This window comes from Equus quagga, chromosome 11 (assembly GCF_021613505.1).
Source record: "Equus quagga isolate Etosha38 chromosome 11, UCLA_HA_Equagga_1.0, whole genome shotgun sequence".
NCBI classification, from domain to species: Eukaryota; Metazoa; Chordata; class Mammalia; order Perissodactyla; family Equidae; genus Equus; species Equus quagga.
This window is the reverse complement of record NC_060277.1, coordinates 31,271,209-31,291,998: the sequence shown is the minus strand read 5'-3', so window position 1 is coordinate 31,291,998 and position 20,790 is coordinate 31,271,209. Positions and strand designations below refer to the sequence as shown.

The following is a 20,790-nucleotide window of genomic DNA, read 5'->3' as shown; positions in this document are numbered from 1 at the left end:
CTCTGCTTACCTTTTCCCCCTCATCTCTCACTACCATGTTTCCTCCTTGTTCAATGCCAGGCAAACTAAACCAGCTGATGTTCCCCACACTCACCCCGCTATCACTAATGCCTTAGTGCATTAAATTCCCTCTGCCTGAAATATTTTTCTTCTCTAAGAGTCAAGTCTTTCTCTTTGCCTGTTTAACTCATGGTCTTTTAAAATTTCACTTAAAATATCCTTCTCTTGGAAAATTGTCGCTGCCTCGGTACTTCCCTCTTGGTAATAAGTACTATTCTTGTGATAAGTACTACTTATCACAGTGCGTTGTAAGTGATGGCTTATTGTCCATCTCCTCTATTAAACTGTGAGGTCTCTATCATTCTGGATTCCATGGTGTTCCATGTTCCTAGGATAGGGTATGTTAAATAGTGGCTGCTTAATAAATATTTATCAAATATCTAATATGAAAATTTGTGAGTACCAAGCCAGGTAGCTTAACATAAGCCCTGACCTCACACATGTGGGGTTTAGAGTTCGTCTGCTGCTCTAAACTCAAGGTCATTATATCTTATGGTGACCCTCTGGTACCCACAACTGTACCAAGTTACAACTGGGATCCTGATGTTCGTTTGTTTTGTTGTTTTATTTTTTTCCCCCAGTCCTCTGTTGGAACGAAAGACCGATTGCTCCTGAATTATAACTAATTTGACTGAGGTCTTAACCTCCAGCTTAATTCTTCCTGCTACTCTCTGAGCTTTACTTCTATACCTCAAGCTAATAGATTCTTTTCACAGGTTGGGTAGTTGACCTACGATCTTGAGAGCCTGAATGGCTAGGAAACCAAGACTGAACAGCATCTGCTGCTACTCAACTCTTCTCACCCAGCTCCATGACACATTCAAAACCAACACCAGTCCACATTAAAACAAACTTTATGATTTGGATTTAGGTTTCAATTTGGGAGGAAGGAGTATCCTACTACTGCAATACCTCAGCCATGCTACTTCCAACTTACATTTCACTCCTCTTCTGCCCACCCAAGGGGTCAATACATCTCATGTATGAGGCCTGGTTATGGATCCACTAAGACCTCTGTGCCACATGTCTGACATTGGTTCTGCTATTACTTCCACCTTCTGAACCATTTCGCATACCCAACCCACTCCCCCGTCTACCTTTTCTCTGAAATCTTTCCCACCTCCCACTCTTCACCTTGCATGCACTACCCTTAGCTCTTCCTTGTGTTGACAACTTCATGTTTTTTATTGAAGTTTTAAATTTTATCAAGAAATGGAATTGCACATCACACATGCGTGGGGATTGAATGCCCCTGTGTTACTAACTTTGCTCTTTGAATATGATGAAAACTATAGCTAAGGAACTTCAGATGACAAATCAGTGATTTTTACTCCTAGTTCTAATAAAAAGTTTACAGTTTTCAGAATGCCTCTAACTTTAAGGTACTTATTTAATGCACATTCCTTTCCCTAAGTCTCAAGTTCATGGGTTTTGTTCATTGTCCAAGAAGGTGCCAACACATTTTCATACAGCAAAACTGCTAAGAGCATTTTAGGTTTGAGCACATGGACTGCAGAGTCTGTGTTCTCCCCAGAAAGCCTGATACATGAATTTCTGGTGGAGTAGGAATTCTTTGTAGAAACTTATCCCACCTATCATGTAACTGGCTAAATATTCTCCTAATGCAAATCATTATCTAGATATTTTGACAGGTTTGGCAAAAAGAAATGGGACAGCTCAACCTAATTGAGCTCATTTTACCACCTGTTCTTAAGAACAATTACTCACAAGAAAAATATAGCTGTACCCAGTGAGTCAATTTCCAGCTTTTCCACTTATTAGATTTAAGCCATTTCCAATTGGTTCAAATCCCTGTGCCTCATTTTCCTGTATAAAGAGGAAGAAATAGCTCTCAGAATTTTTGTGGAGGATTAGTAGAAAACAATTTTTGTACACAAGAGGTGATCATAAATGTTATCAAGCATCATCAAAAATCCTCTGAGTTGCAAAAGAATAAAAACGAAGAATGAACAGTGTATTTTTTACTTTGTTTTTTATGTTTAAAATGAATCTCAATGGGCCATAGATATACAATTAAGGGACCAACCAATAGAGATGGCAAGATAGCATCATATTGATAAGGAACAGGAGCAACAAACAATGTATAAATATCCAAATGTGTGTGTGTTGGGGAGGGTGGTGCTAACTAGGCTCTGTATTCAGGAGTTCCACGTGGAATGACAATCAAAGACTACTGTTTAATATTTGTTATAAAAGAGACTATGCAATATATAAGCTTCTTATTTGAGCATTTAGTAGAGCAGGACTCCTCCTTTGTCTTAAGACTGAAAAATTCTTAGTTGATTTATGAGAAAGTAGACGGGATTTGAAAACCAATCAAAATGGCAAATCATAATCAGAAAGGCAGAAGAGAAAAATATGCAAGACAAAAATGAAAGAAAATATAAAAGTTTAAATTCTAAAAATATTTTGGAATAGAAATTTAAAAATAAACTGCTTAAATACAATGGCAGATTTTATGTTTATATATAACAAATAGATAGCAAATAGAATAGTTTTACTGCCCAAACTCATTATGGGCAGATAAAATTCAACCTGCAGCACAATCTGATGGACTCTGCAGATGCCATTGTCATTCTTGGATGCTTCAGTAAAGTCCTTTGGAAACACCTGAAAATTGAGTTGCCCTTTGAGTTAAAATTGTGAAATAAAAATATAATGAGCGAGAATGAAAAGTTGCAAGGCTACTTTTCTGATGTCCATCAGAAAGAAGATTGGTTGGCCATTTGAGTTTCTTGAAAACAGAGACATAGGAAAACAAATGACACGTAAAAATTGTTAATGGAAATTAGATTCTCAGCTGATTTATGACTAATAAGACCAACATTATTGTCTTCTGGTTGCAAAGATTGAGTACTGGATTTGGAAAAAGTCTTCTGGGACTTGAATTTGGCTTTGCGACTTACTATTACTTTGAACATACTAAGCCAGGTATCAGTGTCTTCACCTCATCTGCACACTGGGGCTGACAACAGTATCTCTTCACAGAGTTCTCATGGATAAATCACAAACCCACAATAGATGCTCTCTATGACTGTTACATTCATTGGGCCAATTCCTTTTGTTCTGATTCTAAACTGATATTAACCAACCTTCAGATCATGATATGGTTTCTCACGTAATTTGAGAATGCAGTGGCCATGCGATTCCAGTATTATCATGCCTGTGACAGATACATTTCTCATTATAAATTAATAGATTGGATTTCTAGTGTTATATGTCAGTCTCGAGATCTTGATTAATGTGAGTCTATTATGTTAGCAAAGTGGCATATGTTTCAGAGCAACCTAAAGGTCTTTCAAGTTCAAGTCAAAATTCAAAAATTCAACATGCATTGCCTCAGTTAAGGATGTAGTTAAATTCACCAGCAATTCTTCTTTATAAGAAATTCTGTTTCCAGAGAAATAAATAATAGAGAATGGATTCAGATACTTGATAGGACATTAGTCAAATCAAGTATGAGGGAGAGTGTAGAGAGAATGCCTCCTGCTGTTCTCTCACTTATGCTGATAGAGGTTAAAACACAAGACACCTTCATTTCCATTAATATCTTGCACTATTTCAATGTCCCTAGTATACTATAACCCACAAATACATCCTTAGAAATACCAAAAATGTGATCTTTTAATAGGAAAATTTGTTCATATTCCTTTCCTTAATTTCTTCAGTGAGTGGACAGGGGAAGTCACCTAACTACCCAATCCCCCAGCTTCCTCACCTCAGAGGAGGGGCCAGGCTTTGTACATTGAGGTAAGTCTATGCCATTGGCAACAGTTGATTAGACCAATGGTTAACACAGCTGGGCCAGTTAGATTTTCTCTCCAGGAATTTGGAATTGGGACCAAGAGGGATTAGTTGGTCTCTGCCAGCTGCTGAACATGTAACAGGTCAATTCAGGCATGAATTTGAATGACGGCACACCTCCTGTGTGAACTCTGAAGCAGAGAAAGCTGGTATTATTAGAAAGATAAGAATGAAGCAGATACACAAAAAAGAACAGAAGTGGAAGATGGTGATATCTTAATAGTCTGCTCCTACTTGTTTCTGTTTCTAAAGAATGACTGAATTCCCACACTTGCATTTCATGAAACCACCTCAAATTTTCTAACAAATTCTCCCTTTCTGCTTAAGCCAGATTGGTTTTTAAATACTTGCAACTACAAAGTTCCTTCACTTAGAAAGTACAACCAAATATAATGCCCTTCGTAATTAGTTCTTGTCTACTACTGGTCCAGCCTCATCTCCCACCAGGTCACAGCTTACACTTGATTTTCCAGCAGTACCAACCAAATAACTCACAAGACTTTTTGAACTTTCTGTACTCTTCTCATCATGTTTTGTACATGTATTTTACTCTTTCTACAGTACCCATCCATGTTTTTCAATTTGCCAAATGGTCATCATCCTTAGGCATTCTATCACCACGACTTCTGTTCCAGTTTAGAAACACTCTCATTATTGCACATAGTTCATTGTAAAAAAATGGTTTGCATGTCTGTCTTCTCACTATTCTATTGTCTTATAAATGGCAAACATCTACTGTTTATGTTTTTGTATTTCATTTCTGTGTTTCCAATTTGGAGCACATAATATGCACTGTCATGTATTCCTGATCTATTCTCATCTTTCAACCATTCATACGATAAGATGTATGTTCAATGAGCATGACTGCTAAAGGTGTTGGGAGTTAATGATATTTTTTTCTGGGACAAAAAAGATAAAATAAAACTTGAGCTCCTGAAGAGTCACATTCTACCTGGTATTCCCACCAGCACATAGTAGTTCTGGTAATTACTGTTAGTCACCAGCCCACCACATAAAGCTTCTTAAGCTGTTTCATCAATGTCAGCTTTAACTCATATTTGATGTATTAAGTGACAGGATGAAACTGGTAACAGCAGCTTCCTGGGACAGAGCCAAAATAAGAACTCTGAAGGATCATTTGCCACTTCATAACTGCATTGACCTGGACACAAGTGGGGATTAAACAACAGCAGGAAACCTAATCAGCCCGTGTCTGGAGAGCCAAAGTTGGGTTATCACAAGCTGAGAGGGCAGTTAGAATGACAGAGGGACAGATGTACATCTGAGCAGGACTCTTTGGAGATGAAGGAGCCTGCAAGGTGGCCATTGGAATTGAACAATGTGGTATGCCGATCTCACTGGGGGTGGGTCAGCCGGCGATGAAGGATCTATGATGAAGAATGAAGAATGTTGCGAAGTAAGAGGAGGACTGTGCAGAACTCCCGGTTTGCCCAGGATGTTCCTGGGTTACGCTTGTTGTCCTGGTGTAATTACTGTGCAATTTTGTCTATTTCTTAGCCTCTTAAAAGGGCACCAGTTTGATGAAAAATGATAAAATGACTTTAATTGTAAACAACCATTGAATCAAAATATTACCAAACTCTGGGCACAAACCAAAGGGCAGTCATCCTTTTTAGAGAGTTTCCAAAACATTGCCATGTTGCACTTCTGGGTTGCATTTGTTTGCGTGTTGCTCTGAATCCCCTTGAGGGAATCTTCGTAGTCTCTATGGTTCAGGCAAAGCTCATTTTCTTCCCCTAAAACCCACTGATGTATCTAATGTCAACCCTTCTACTCCCAACAAGTAACCCCAATCTGGGCCAGACAGAGTCCCTCTTAGGATTTTGACATAACTTTTGAGGAAAATTTCTCTTTATGTGTGTGAGATTCTGTTGGTCATCTGTGCCATCAAGTGGGAAAATGTGAAGAGAAAGTGAAGGCAACAGAGAGGAAGAGAGAACTGAGCAACAAAGAAAGAATTCTTGCCTCCAGCCATGCCTGGAATTTGTTTTCAGTTATGGGAGGCAGTGAGGTCCACTTTTGCTCAATGTAGTGTGAATTAGCTCTGCACATACTCCCAAAGAGTTCTGACAATACAACTATTTTCCCATTAAACCATCCAGCTTTTTACTTGCCCTGTCTCATTACACCAGGCATAGGCCCACATTCAGCGGCTGTATGAATAGGACAGAGAAATTAGATGATAGGATGGATCTAGGGCTGGGTCAGCCTAGGACAATGGCAGTTACAGTGACTGTGGTGCCTCCCAGTGAGCGTAGCACTTAAGTTACCTCGGCTGGAAATCAGTCACTAATGTGCTTATTCTCTCATGAATTGGATGCAAGCTCATTCTAATAGCTGTAAACAAAGAAGAAGGAAAATGCAACATTAATTCTATGGGCTTCTCACAAACTGAAGCATTCTGAATAGAAAATTGACCTTGGCACATACTGAACTTAAACTCTGAGACTTTAGAGGCCAAAGGGTTTTAGCCTTAGCATAGTCAAAAAGCACTGTTTGCTTTTTAATAATGGCATAATTGCTTTTTCTCAGAACAGTGAAAGAAGAAACAGGGACAACATATTTTGGTATTGACTTAAGGAGTAATAGTCAGGCTGGTAACCCCTGCCTTCCAGGGATCACAGATACACTCCATGTAACAGCTCAGATGAGACCATTTTCTGAAGCAGTCTCTTACCAGATGGGAGCCCCACAGGGTGGTGTGGATCCAGCCTTGCAGCTTGGACCCAGCCTTAACACATGGTAGGATTTCTGGACTTCTCTGTCCAATTCATCCCAATTGTTCCTGTTGCTTCCCACATTCTGAACTCAAGACCTTTGGTTATAGCCCTGAGACCCTACCCAGCAGGATTGCATTGTGCTGTCTGTACAGTTATTGGAACAACTTTCTTTAGATGGACTGGTTGTCTGGAAGCACAATGACTCCTTCCACTTGGGCAAGAGAATCACAAGCCACTGTGATAATGTGCTTCATGCTTTGGAATTCTTTGGGTATTGAGTCAAGCCTATGGACTTAATATTTCAATGGCCACTGAGCATAGTTCCACCTTCCAGGGTTCCAGGACTGTCCTAAAACTGTTGTGCATATTCCTGCCTTCTTTATTCCCTCCTTCCTATCTTAAAAGGTCCAGAGCACTGCGCTCACCAGACTTAAGAAATAAGCTCCACAGGCTATGAATCGCTACTGGATATATGTGGACATACAAATATGTAAGGGCAATGCTAGTTAGGAAGCTTTTACAATAATCCATTTGTGAGATCATAGTAGCTTGATCCAGTGTGTTAGAAGTAGTAAGAGTTGGTAGCTTTCTATGCGTATTTTAAAGGTAGATCTGATAGAATTTTCTAATAAATTGGATGTGAGGTACACTAGAAAAAGAGGATCAAAGATGACACCAAGGGTTTTGGCCTGAGTAACTGGAATGAGAAGAGTTGCCATTATCTTAAGTGGAGACAAAGGAAGAGCCGTTTTAGAGGCTAGGGAGATAAGAGGTACTTTTGGAATGCCACATAGTATTTACTATAGATCAAAGCAGAGACGGTATGTTATTCGTAAGTCCCCAAGAACACAAGAACACCCTCACTTCTAACACTAACTGAAAGATTTGGGGTCTCCAAGACCACCTTAACTTCTGATACCAATTGAAATTTCAAAGGTCCCCAAGATCATCCTCAAGTTTGATGATTCACTAGGACAACTTACTCGGTTATACTCACTGTTGTGATTTATTGCAACAAAAGATAAATTAAGATCAGCCAAGAGAAGAGGCACATGGGGCAAAATCCAGGAGAGGTCCACACTCAGAGGTTCTAGCTGTCCTCTCCCAACAACTGGATTCGTGGGGAGTGTTAACTGTTCCAGGTGACAATGAGTAACAATATGTATGGAGTATTGCCAACCAGGAAAGCTCATCTGAGCCATGCTGTCCAGAGATTTTATTGGGGCTTGGTCGTGTAGACAAGGCTGACCACCAACTTGGTGTAGTCTCCAGACCCTCCAGAGGCTGAGCTGATACCTCATGACCAAATGCCCCTACTACCAATAACATTGTTAGACTATCCTATGTGGTCCAAGGCCCCCAGATAAACAAAGACATTTTTATTAAGCAGGACATATGAAGGCCTTAGAAATGACCTCCCAGGAGCCAATAGAAAAGGCCAAGCTTCTCTTTGGATAAGGTTAGTTCTTTACTACACAAGTGTCAAATAGGAAAGTGAATTTGGGAGTCTTGAGTTCAAGGAAGTGGTCTGGTAGGAGATATAAATTTGGGACTCATCCACGTGTAGATGGAGTATTAGTTAGGTTCCTAGAAGGAAGCAGAATTCACTTAGATGCTTGAAATGAAGAGATTTTGATCAAGACCACTGACGAGATTGCAGGTAGAGTTTGGAGAGCAAAGAAAGCCTGTTGAGACACACACGAACAGCAACCTCTGAGTTCCAAGGGAGAAGTTGTTACCAAACACCACTGAAAAGGATTAATACGTGCCAGACACACTGCTACGTGATTCATGTGCATTAGCTCATTTGATTTTTCCTATATGGTAATAATTATTATCATCACCACTTTTTACAAATGAAAACTAAAGTTTAGAAAACTTAAATATCGTTGTCTATAGTCATTCAGTAGACAGTTAATGAGGTAAAATTCAGCCCAACTTCTGCCTGATGAAGACTGCCACGCCACAATGTGGTTTAGAAATTTGGTATCATGATGAAACATATAAGATTGACCTATGAAAGGGATTCATATATGTTTGAAAGAGTTTCAGCCTTGTGCTATGACTTACCCGCTAGTTGTTATTCAGTTGTTGCCCGTTAGTGACTTCCTCACTTAGGTCTTCCTGGGAGGCTTGTTTTGCTAGGTCAGTGTTGTGAGCATTTGTGATACAGACTTTACACATGGGAGCAGGGCAGAAAGAACAAAAGCCTCATGGCCAGATTTTCCTGAGGGAAGAAGTCAGGCCAGAGATAAATTAGATTTCCCAGGGAAATAGAAGCAGAGGAGTAGTGTGTGTGTGCATGTGTGTCTGTGTGCAAGCACAGACACAAATGTATACATGTATGATGTGTCAAAATGTGTTTTCAAGATCTGGGAGTGTTTGAGAATAGGAAAAAATACAAAATTTTAGTGAGTTGCTTCAGATGTTAAATTTATACACTTTTTAAATGTTTTCAGGAGACTGTAATTATCAGAATTCCTGTTTGGATTCTTCTTATTTAAATGCATCATAGTTCAGAGTTGAAGCATATGGATCCTGGCTTCAAGACAGAGAGGGCATGATGCCTAAAATGTGTGGTCTGCGCTGTATTATTTTCTGCTCTTTCTGGAGCATAGAAAGGCTTTGCCATCAGTAAGACAATATCAAGGACAGGATTTGAAGACACTAATAAATGAGGAGATTTTAATGTTGGGATGACTAATACATGATGCACCATGCCTACCCCTCCCCCCAGGTTCAAATCCCTTATTGAAACATACCTCTGAACACAGAACTGGTCTCAAAAATGTTCTCAACACACTGCGCCAGGTAGCCACTGACAATCAATCGACCTGGCACGTGAACCGAAACTCATTTGCCACTTGGTTTCCAATATATTGAGATAAAGTGTTTTCACATATTTTGAGTTTTGAATTTATTGGGCTCTATCATACTTTAAAAATATAGCAAATTTCAAAAAGAGAGAAGCCAATCCCTCTCTGTAATGTTAGTGTCAGGATTTGAGGGTTATTCCAGGAGAACAGCCCTCTCATTTTACTTGATAGAGCTTTCTCTCCTCTTCTAAGAAGATGAAAACCACTTTGAAAGTTTCCTCTCATCTTCCTTTCCTCTTCTCCCTTCTTTTTCTAGATCCAAATATTCTTTATTTTCTATTTTCCCTGTAGTAATGAACCAATCCACCTCAGCCCCAAGGAGGGGAGGGCTGACAAAAATTTGGAGGCCGAGTTTTTTTCAGTTCCAATCTACCTCTGCTGTCAAAGCCATTTTTGATCTTCTTATTGTGAATAGCTCCCTTTTCTATATTTGCAGCATTATCATACATTACAGAGTCCATAACTGGTATACATGTTCTATTTAGTTTTTTTAAAAAAACACTATAGTACAAATAAAGCATTCTATGTAAAAATAACTCCTCAAAATGTTATTCTTTGGGCTCCATGTATTATCTTTTCTCAACTGAAAAAAAAAGGGCGATGATGAAATATTGAATGTAGATGAGTCATTTTTGTATAGTTTATTATACAATGCCGTTTGGGGGGGAATCTGGCTGCACAAAGATCACATTAACTAAAATGATAAATAGGCCTGATGAGTAAGCCAGGTGGCAAAGCTCTAGTTTGTGTGGCTGTTGAAATGGATACCTGGGTATGGGAGGAAACTTGGGACTCCCTTCCTGGGGCCTGGGAGGTGCTGAGCCTGCAGAGAGCAGTGTGATTGATCTCTTTAGAAGAAAGTGCCAGCTGGAGTGTGCATAAATGGCTCCTTCTGGATTTCTCCTTAAAAGCTAAATTGATGGCAACTTCTGAAAAGAGCAGTTCAGACCTCTGTCCCCTGTAAGCTTAAGATAAAACTTGACTTTAGCTACAGCTAGAATAACTGAAAATAAAAAACAGTTAAAAAAAAAATGTGTACTCTCAGTGAAGGAATTAGAGGGAATAGAATGTTGCTCATCTACCAAAAGAAAGGGCTAATTACAATGTGATGCTCTTCTTTGTTAGGAGATTTTCAGGAACCCATCTGTGCAGATTGTTTCTTTTTCATTACCATTACATCAACTAATTACATTAGGGGAAAAGGGGGCATTTTAATTAAAAGATTGTTTTAAGGAGTTATAATTCTACTCTTTCATTAAATAATTCATCCAAGTGCCGAATTTGTTAAAGTAAACTATATTTCTGAAAATTGTTGTTTGGAAATTATTTATATTAGCCACATTTTCAACAAAATAGATTTTGCCCTTTTATTTTGCCTAACAGATGGGTCCTTTTATTTTTCCATTTGACCAAAGGACCATAGGACAGGACTACATGTAAACCATCCCAGTTACTTTGAAGTTTACCATTTTTCCTAAAAAGGGGAAAAAGAACTGTTTCATTTTACAAAGCATGCATATTTACTTGTATATGATGGATTTAACAGGGGAAATCTTTTCTGAAATTGGCATTTTTAGAACCAATGATAAGTTGCAGAGTAACACTGGGGAAGTTAGGAAGATGGGTAGATATCCGCAGAGGAAAATACATAGCCAGTATTGTAATTAAAAGACATTCCTGCTGTTTAAGCCCATTTTCCTTTGGATAAAAACCTCATCCACATAAATTAAATTACAAGGAGGCCATCAAACAACCCATATTAAATAGGTGGGTAAATATCCATTCTTTGGATGTCTTGAATGCACCTTCCATTTTGTCAATCCTATCTCATTCTTCCAAGGTGTTCTAAATAACAGAATTCAAATAGGGATTTCTATCCAAATGTCAGGAAATGGGAAAGGCAAAGGCATTCCATCTAGAATGGAAATATGGGTAAAAGAGAAACAATATCACAGGACAGAGCAAGAAAGGCTTAAAAGCCAAAAGAGGACCCTAAGCACCTGGTGCAGGGATTGGTGGAAAGCCAGAATTTAAAAGTCGTGATTCTACTTTCAGTGTTCTAACAGTTTTCTAGATTTCTGCTCTCTGATTGAAACACTGAACTATTTTTTATTCCACAAACTGAATATGAAAAGCGTAATAGAAGAACTTTTGTATAAAAAAGTACCAAAGTCAAACTGTATCTCATGTAGTTGAAGACTGAATAAATATTATTATTTCAATCATGATGTTTATTCATGAAACAATGTCTTGCATATAGTAGACATGCAGTAAATATGTGTTGAATGAATGAAGACAACATTTCACTCAAATTCTCAAGTAGGAGATAACAGTTTCTACTAGCAGCAATTTCTTTTATTTTTTAGCTCTTCAATATTATTCCCCAGGGAAGCTGGAAAACTGAAATCTGTTACATTATTGCCAGCAGGGATGTATAAGTGTGAAGGGAATAAGTAAACATTTATTGTACCTGATGGCTCAATGCACTATCCACATGAGCTCTTACGAGACTTAAAAATACTTGGCAGTATTTATACTAAGGGTGAACCCTACAAATGCTATTTGTGGATTTTATCCTTAGAAAATTTATATTTTTGAATCAGTTGAGCTTTTTCAATTCAAAACTGTTGGACTAATCTGTAACTATATAGCTCCTTTTCCTTTGATAATAAATTAATCTCTTAAAATTTTGATTAAAATTTGATGTTGTTAGGTTTTAAGTCTAAATTAGTGTCAAAATAACTTCCAAGAACAGATTTAGTAACCAGCACATTTTTTGGAATCAATATATTCTTCCCATGTTAGCCAAAATAACGACAATGACAACTGCCACTTTTTGAGTCTAATATAGGCCAGTTCCTCTTTTGGTGTTTTACGTATCAATACATGGATGGTTTTGCCCTATTTTAGAGGAGAAGAAAGCATAGCTAAAGCTAAAAGAGACGTAATGCTTTGCACAAAGTCATGTAGATCATAGATTTTTGAACTGAGATTTAAATCCAACACGCAGGCTATTTCTACTGTGATAGACTAAATCTCCCGAATTTACATTTGACTCATACAAATCTTGTGAGGTGAGTAAACCAAGGGTGGCTTTCTTTTCTTTATTCAGCTAAGGTTGGTATTAGTTTAGTCTGTATTTATATAAATAATTTTATGAGAATACTAGCAATTTAGAACTAGAAAAAATTTTAGAGATAATCTAATTTAGTAGTTCATAGTCATTTACCACTTCACATTCTTAATAACTATTGAGGATCTGTAAAAGTATTTGTAATGTGTTATATTTATCAATATTTACCATATTAGTAATAAAATCATAATTTAAAAATATTATTTCATTTAATAATAGCAATAATAAACCTATTATCTATTCACATAAATAACATATTTTAATTAAAAATGCCTATATATTCCAAAACAAAAAATTAGTGAGGGGGCCAGCCTGGTGGCATAGTGGTTGAGTTTGCATGCTCCTCTTCAGTGGCCTGGGGTTTGCAGGTTGGGATCCCAGGTACAGACCTACACACTGCTCATCAAGCCGTGCTGTGGCAGCATCCCACATATAAAGTGAGGAAGACTGGCACAGATGTTAGCTCAGGGGCAATCTTATGCAGCAAAGAAAAAAATTAGTGGGAAGAATGGCATTGTTTTACATTCTCATAAGTCTCTTAAATATTTGGCTTAATGGGAGGTAGCTGGATTTTCATATCTGTTTCCTCACTTAATCTGCTGTAACATCACATATGTCTTGTAACCTCTAAAATTGCACATGTGTGAGAGAATGAAAGTGAGAAATCCAAATAACCTCTTAGAATTGTGAAAATAGTTGGACCTCAGGGACGCTCCTCTGGGGTCTGTGCACTACACTGTGAGAACTGCTGATCTAGATAAGACTCTCCTTTAATAGACATGGAAACTAAAGTGTCCTGTGGATCTGTTACTGAGCTAAATAAAGTCTGATGATGGTTTAGGGAGGGGTTGATACTTTCCTATGAGGGTATTAGAAATGATTAGGATGGATACTAAGCTAGATCATAGAAATGCATGGAGCTGATTTTGAGGGGGATCTTTTCATTGTTTTTGGAGGAAGATTAGTCCTAAGCTAACATCCCCTGCCAATCTTCCTCTTTTTGTCTGAGGAAGATGGGCCCTGAGCTAAGATCTGTGCCCATCTTCCTCTATTTTATGTATGGAACGCCTGCCACAACATGGGTTGATAAACAGCGCGTAGGTCCACACTCGGGATCCAAACCAGTGAACCCTGGGCTGCCCACATGGAGCACACAAACTTAACCACTATGCTACCAGCCAGCTGAGGGGGATCTGTTTTTTACCTCCCTCCCAGTCCTACTAATGGCACAACAATTTATCGCCACCGCCCTACTAAAACTATCCTTGCCTGGGTCAGCAATGATCTTGTAGTTAAATTTAATAAACATTTTTTTGAAATATTTATTTGCTAATATTAGCAGCCCTTAACATGGCTGATCACTCCCCTCATTTTGAACCCCAATTGACTTGATCCTCCCATGACCTCATACTCTCTCCCCTTAGTTACCCAAGTGAGGAATCTGAGAAACTTCCCTCACTCAGCCCTCTCCCTTACCAAGTACTGTCAATCCTTTCTCAAAAATCTCTCTCTCGTCCATCCACTTCTTTCTCTCCCTACTGTCTTACCCTGAACACACATTTTACCCTTTCCTAAACTGCATTATTACAGCTGCCTTTCAACTCTTCCTTCCTCCAGTTTTAGCTCTTCTGATCTGTCCTCCATACTGAGAATCTGAGGGATTCTTTTGAAATGCAGATTCCAAGTGGGCACTTTCCACCACCCTTAAGTTAAGGCTTCAGCTCGAAAAGTAGAGTACAAGGGCCTCTTAAGCAGTCCATGCCCTCTTCTCGCATTATGCTTGTCACCACTTCTTGCTGCTTAAGATTTTTTTGCCCACACTCTCTCGTCTCCAGGCTGGTATATAAACTGTTTATTCTTCTATCCATTCCTTCCGTTCTTCCTCTTTTTATGCAGGTATGAACTTAGCTGTCACCTTTGGGATAATTTCCCTAAACATTCCCACTCTGAGTGAGATGACCCTGCTATATGCTTCCTCAACAATCTGTGCTTTCCTCACCAAAGATTATTTGCCACTTTTCATTTATAATTGCTTGCTTAATAACCTTCCTCCCCCTGTATATTTTTAGCATGGTGTGGGCAGGAACTTTGTCTATTTTATCTTTCATTGTATCCTCAATGTTTAGAACAATGCACGACTTATATATAGTAAGAATTTAATACACATTTGTTTGATGCATGAGTAAATTAATGCTGTCTTTTTTTCCTCTCTCTTATTCCTATGTCAGTTGTACTTGTGATTTTCTGACGCACTTTTCCCAATGAAGTTGAGAATCATTCTTTGAATTATTTTATTGTCTTGCGCTACTAGTTCATATAATATAGTTATTATCCTATAATATCGCTATCCCAAAGTGGTTCAAAGAGTGGCTCTCATATGACACTTACCTGAAACCAGACCTGTCTTTGGAAATTAGCCTCATTCTTTGATGACCAGGAAAACCACATGGTAGGAAGATCACTAAAAATAAACATACATACATGAGTTCTAATCCCCTGGAGATTCTAATTCAGTTGTTTATGTTGTAAGCAGCTTTGCAGATTACTGACATACCTTCCAAAGTGTGGGACCCACTGCCTTACTGTAATTATACTCTGGTTTATTTATAAAAAGTAGTTAAACAATGTTACTACCCTTTAAAAATTTATTCTAATTTAGTTGCAGAGCGCTCCCATGTGCAAAGAAATGCATAGTCTTTTATACATGTTTTGTAGGATTTTATAAACTCAGTGTTAAACTTTGCTACAACTAAGCATGCATTATAAGTTTAAATATTTATTTTTACCTTTGTACAGCTCATTGCTAGTATCTGTACTCATTATATACATGTTAATTCCCTAGACTGAATTGTATTATGTTTAATAGGTACATTTAATATCAATTAATTATGTAGTATTTATTTTATTATAGTTAGTGAATATTTAAATTTATAAAACAAAATGGGATAATAACATTATACTGTGTAATTTATGTAACCATTATTCATAGAATTTTAAATAGCAAAATTCTAAAATAACTTACAATAAAGTAAATTTTATGGGACAATATTTTTAAAGCCAAAGATACTAGGTATATTTGCTAATGTAAATATTTTTTAAGTTGTATGTCGTATTTGAGGATGAAAGTACTGAAAATTAGTCATGTTGTTACTTTTATTGTTAACTGTGTTGTAATATGTTAAAGTCTATATACCATTATATGTATGAGAATCTATTATTTATTTAGAAATTGAATGAAAAAATTCTAGAATTAGATTTTATTTTTTAGATCTCATATGCTATTTTTAATACACAGTGGATTTTTATTCATAATAAGGTACATTTTTATTCCTGTTTCCAAATAAAGTAACATACATTTATGTATAGAGAGAGAAAGAGATAAGTTCCAGATTAGTTATTACAAATATTTTCCTTTGTTATTGTTTGTCATGCTAATATTTATGAAGGTAGTTTTTCATAGAAGATAGAAATAGAGAGATGAGATGAAAAAATAGAGAGATAAGAAGGAAGAACAGGAAGAGGAGAAAGGGAAATTGCTTAATTTGGTCTGTGCTAAAATAGAATTGGATGGTCCTTTTTTTCTTATCACACTCTTATATACTGGGTCTTTTTTATCACTTCTTAAAGGGGTTTCATTACTTGAAGTTTGTATAAAGGAATAAGTTCAATGATTTGTCTCTGTTATTTTAAAATGCACAACAGTTCTGTGACCTATTGAAAATTTATCTATTAATTTGACATATTCTTGAAATATGTAATCAGGAGCTACTTCTTTAGGGAAATGTTTGTTTTAGTAATGTCTGTGGTGATATTTATTTCTGAAGTTAATATTATACCTAGAAAACAATACAAAAGGAATTTAGTTTTATTTCTTAAAGTGACTTAGTGATGGTTCAGGTTACTTAAAGTCTATTTTATTAAGGGAAGTTATTTCACTCTTACATAGACACCAAATTACTAGACAATCACTTGTAATCAAAACCAAAAAAAATAATTAGCCAGAGTTTCTAACAATAGAGAATAATTACATAAATTATGTCCATCATAAAACATAGTGTTAATTAGGGACAAACTAGAACAATAATCACTGACTTACAATGACCTATATGACATAGTTACAAAACAACTACTAATGTAAAATACAAGGCAAAACAAAACCACCTATGTACGTGGACATGCACAGAAAGTACGGAAGAATCATATTTCAAGACATCAACAGTGACAACCCACTGGGAGTAGAATTAGGGTACAGAGGGAGACTATTTTACTCTATATTCTTTTATATGTTTAAATTATTTACATTAACTTATAGTCATGTATATCTTTTACAATTTGAAAACATAGAATTTGAAAAGTGATTATTTTCACAAAATAATGGGATCTGCAGTTCTAAAATGGGAATTTCAATGGTCACATCATGAAATACATATATACGTGGTTAAGAAAATTGGACATTGTAATTAGTATGTTTTGTGATTCTATGACCCACTCTGTTTGTTCTCTAATATTCCTTATTTTTCCCTTTTTCATTAAAGGTCTCATTCGCCTACAGGAGCTCATCAAAGCTCCATCAAGGTACAATCTTCGACTTAAAATCCGTCAACTACCTGCTGATACAAAGGATGCAAAACCTTTACTAAAAGAAATGAAAAGAGGCAAGGAGTTCCATGTAATTTTTGACTGTAGCCATGAAATGGCAGCAGGCATTTTGAAACAGGTAATCTTCAAATTACTTAAATTGTTGGTTTCTTTATTAAATTTGCATTTAAAGTATGGTCTTTTGTTTTTGAAATCAAAGTGTTATTGTTACACAGTCAGTTAAAAAAAAGCCAGAGAAGTCACCTTGAAATAATTTTCTAATAAAAAGTCTGATAATCGCTTTAAATTAATTGTCTTAAAAGTAATGTAAATATTGATGATCTTTAAAACGATTATTTGAAGTTCTGAGGTTATTTTCAAATGGCTACAATGCTGTTTGTTAATAATATTTTTGAATATTAATTAATGAGATAGATATTTCTGTTTTGTGCTGAAATAGAGGAATAAACTAAGAGTCAACGCAGCCATTACAATCAACCAGTAGGAGAAACTGGGAAAAGATTTGCTATTTAGCTGGCATCTACTGTGAAGTGCCTTCCACATTTAACCTCATTTAATCATCACCACAAGCAAATGAAGTAGGGACTACTTCACTTTACAGATGAAGAAATTGAGTCTCAGAAAGATTAAGTAACTTGACTAATGTCCAGTGCCAAGAAAATAGCAGAGGGATTCGTATCCCACCTAGTGGTGTTAAAAAGTATTCATTCCAGAATAAAGTATTGCCTACCTAAAAAATACTACTAATTCAGTCAAAATGAAACAACTCACAGCAGTGAAACCTCTTAATATTACTTCAACACTATTGAGACCTATCAGCACACTGGAAAACAGCAATTATTATTAGCTCATATCTTACAGATGAAGGAACTGATATTGGAAGTTAAACAGCTAGTACAAGGCCTTACACTTACCATGTAGTAGAGCCTGGATTTGAACACAAGTCTTTGGTCTTCTTTTTTTAAGCTCTTTATACACACTGGCTGACACCACAGTGGCCTGGGCTTCATCAACTGTCTTGAAACCTCTCATACATAGGATAAAATATCTTTATAGAAAGTTATACAGATTCAGCTGTCAAATTATATCCTATAAAATATAACTACCAACAGTAAATGCCTGTTACAACATGGTTAGTTTATTAAACAGATGTTTGTCCAATCTTCCAATATGAATGTTGGTTTCACTACATTAAAATATTTAATTGGATTTGGAAAATTGCTGTGGTATTATATTTGGGTAATAAAGCATATGAGGGTTTTGTGTTTTTTTAGTAATGAATAAAATGATGCAATAAAGTAAGCACTGAAATCTAGAGCAAGGATTTGTTTTCCATATAATATCCAAACAATTCTTCATCACCTTTAGAATGCACAAATCTGGAAAGGAGACTTTCCTTTATGCCTGGAGTGACTACCACTCTACTGTTAGTCGGGGAAGAGCCTAAGTATGGTGGCCTTAAGTATACAAATGACCAGATGTCTCCTCTCTAGAGTAACTAACTGACTTATTTTGCTATCTGAAAGGTGAGCGTACCCATCACTGTTTTTTTTAAGGAAGATTAGCCCTGAGCTAACATCTGTGCCCATCTTCCTCTATTTCATATGTGAGATGCCTGCCACAGCATGGCTTGATGAGTGGTGCGTAGGTCTGTGGCCTGGATGTGAACCGGCAAACTCCAGGCCGCTGAAGCAAAGCACATGAACTTAACCACTGTACCACCAGGCAGGCCCCCTCAACACGTTTTTTTTTTGAGGAAGATTAGACCTAAGCTAACATCCACCGCCAATCCTCCTCTCTTTTCTCAGGAAGACTGGCCCTGAGCTAACATCTGTGCCCATCTTCCTCTGCTTTATCTGTGGGATGCCTGCCACAGCATGGCTTGCCAAGCAGTATGTAGGTCCACACCCGGGATCCAAACCGGCAAACCGTGGACCACCAAAACAGAATGTGTGAAGTTAACCTCTGCACCACCAGGCCGGCGCCCCCCCATCACTTTTAATACTAGAATCCATTCTGCCTTCTATTTGATATATCCATTATTTTATACTTGTTTTCCTATGTGTAACCTGTTCTGTTTGCAAAATTAAAACAGAACTGATAGTAATTAAAATATATACAACAGAAACATTTGCATAATTTTAACAAGATTAGTAAATGAAAAATGAGAGCAAAGGTAAAATGAGAATATGGCAGTTAAAGTGAAGTCGGAGTAACCTTATTACAGAGAATGCATGCTTTTAGATCCCATAATGCTGGCAGACCACTTAGATGGTGAATTTTTTTTTAACTTACCTGGTCCTAGAGAGAATTTTTCTCACATTTGTAACTCAGTTATTTTAGAAACTAATTCAAGAAAAAAGCAAATAGCTTTCTTCTAATAAATGCCACAGTATATTTAATAGCACTCTGTTTATGACTTATGAAATTTTTCTGAGATTCCCCAACATTGGCTAGTGATGGAACTCCAAAGAAGTGGCATAGGGGTTGGAGAACAGGCACAGAGGGTTTTCGGTGAGTCTGGCTTAATCCAAGAAGAAGTATTAGGAGTATCCAGAAAAAGGGATGAATTTCTCAGGTTCGTCTCATTTGTTTGTTTAATTTATTTATCTAAACTAACTGAGCTTTTACTAAATATTAACCAACAGGGAATTAGAAGTTTTCCTGCCTGAAAGCTTTAAAAGTGAGTGGAACTTGGGGCTGGCTAGACAGCCTGAAGGCAAATGGAGGGCACTAATTGGCATACAGTCCTTAACAGCAAAAGAGTCTACCTTTAGCCAAATTTGTCAAAGAGAATCCCCTATGGCAGGGCCAAGATGCTTTGCAGTAAAACCTTACAAGGATGTTCTATCACAGAGAAAAAAAGTAGTAATCAAGAACTTGAAAGTATAAATCAGAGAGTATGAAATCAAAATTTTTAGCCTGGAAAAATGTAAAAGCAGGTGCAAATAAACTCCTACCACAGCAAGAAGTAAAATTAAATTAAATTCTAAGAAATATGTATGGACTCAGCTGTTGATTTTGGACAATTTAACTTCTGGATGTTACCTGAAGGATAAACTGCTTGCAAATTATATGCCTAGATAGCTGCATGTGTTTATTTGTCATACAACATTTATTAACACTACGCCAGTTAAATGTTGGATATTTCTAGTAATATTTTGATTCTGGAAAAATTAATCTGTGAATTTCTTTCCAGGAAGGATAACATGGCACAATCAATTTTCTATTGTGGTCACTCATATTAGTTATACATAAGATATTAATTTCATTCTCTTTAATGTCTTTTGAAGTGTGCATATAATTCACTCAAAAGCAGTAGCAAGATATAAATACTTTCATTAAAAGAAGGTCCAGAACAAGTTTTTTTTTTAATCCCACTGGAAATTAATTTATCTTTCAAGAGAGTACTCCTGTTGTTCATTTTTGTTAATGTTACAGTGTAGGTATTCCATTGAAAATAATTAACCTTTTCTATTTAGATCCTACATCACAGTCCATAACTGATTGTTTTCAGAATCAAAGGCTGAGGGAAGGGCAATGAAAGGCACAAACA

General features: G+C 36.8%; 1 protein-coding gene across 2 annotated transcripts in view; it reads left to right on the top strand.

Annotated features, from left to right (window-relative positions):
• GRIK2 (glutamate ionotropic receptor kainate type subunit 2) overlaps positions 1–20,790 on the top strand; it is a 610,822-nt gene that overhangs the window by 240,736 nt on the left and 349,296 nt on the right. For both annotated transcript variants that reach the window (XM_046676126.1, XM_046676127.1), the window contains exon 4: positions 17,171–17,352. In XM_046676126.1, coding sequence (XP_046532082.1) covers positions 17,171–17,352 — 182 coding nt within the window. The remainder of the gene's footprint in view (positions 1–17,170; positions 17,353–20,790) is intronic.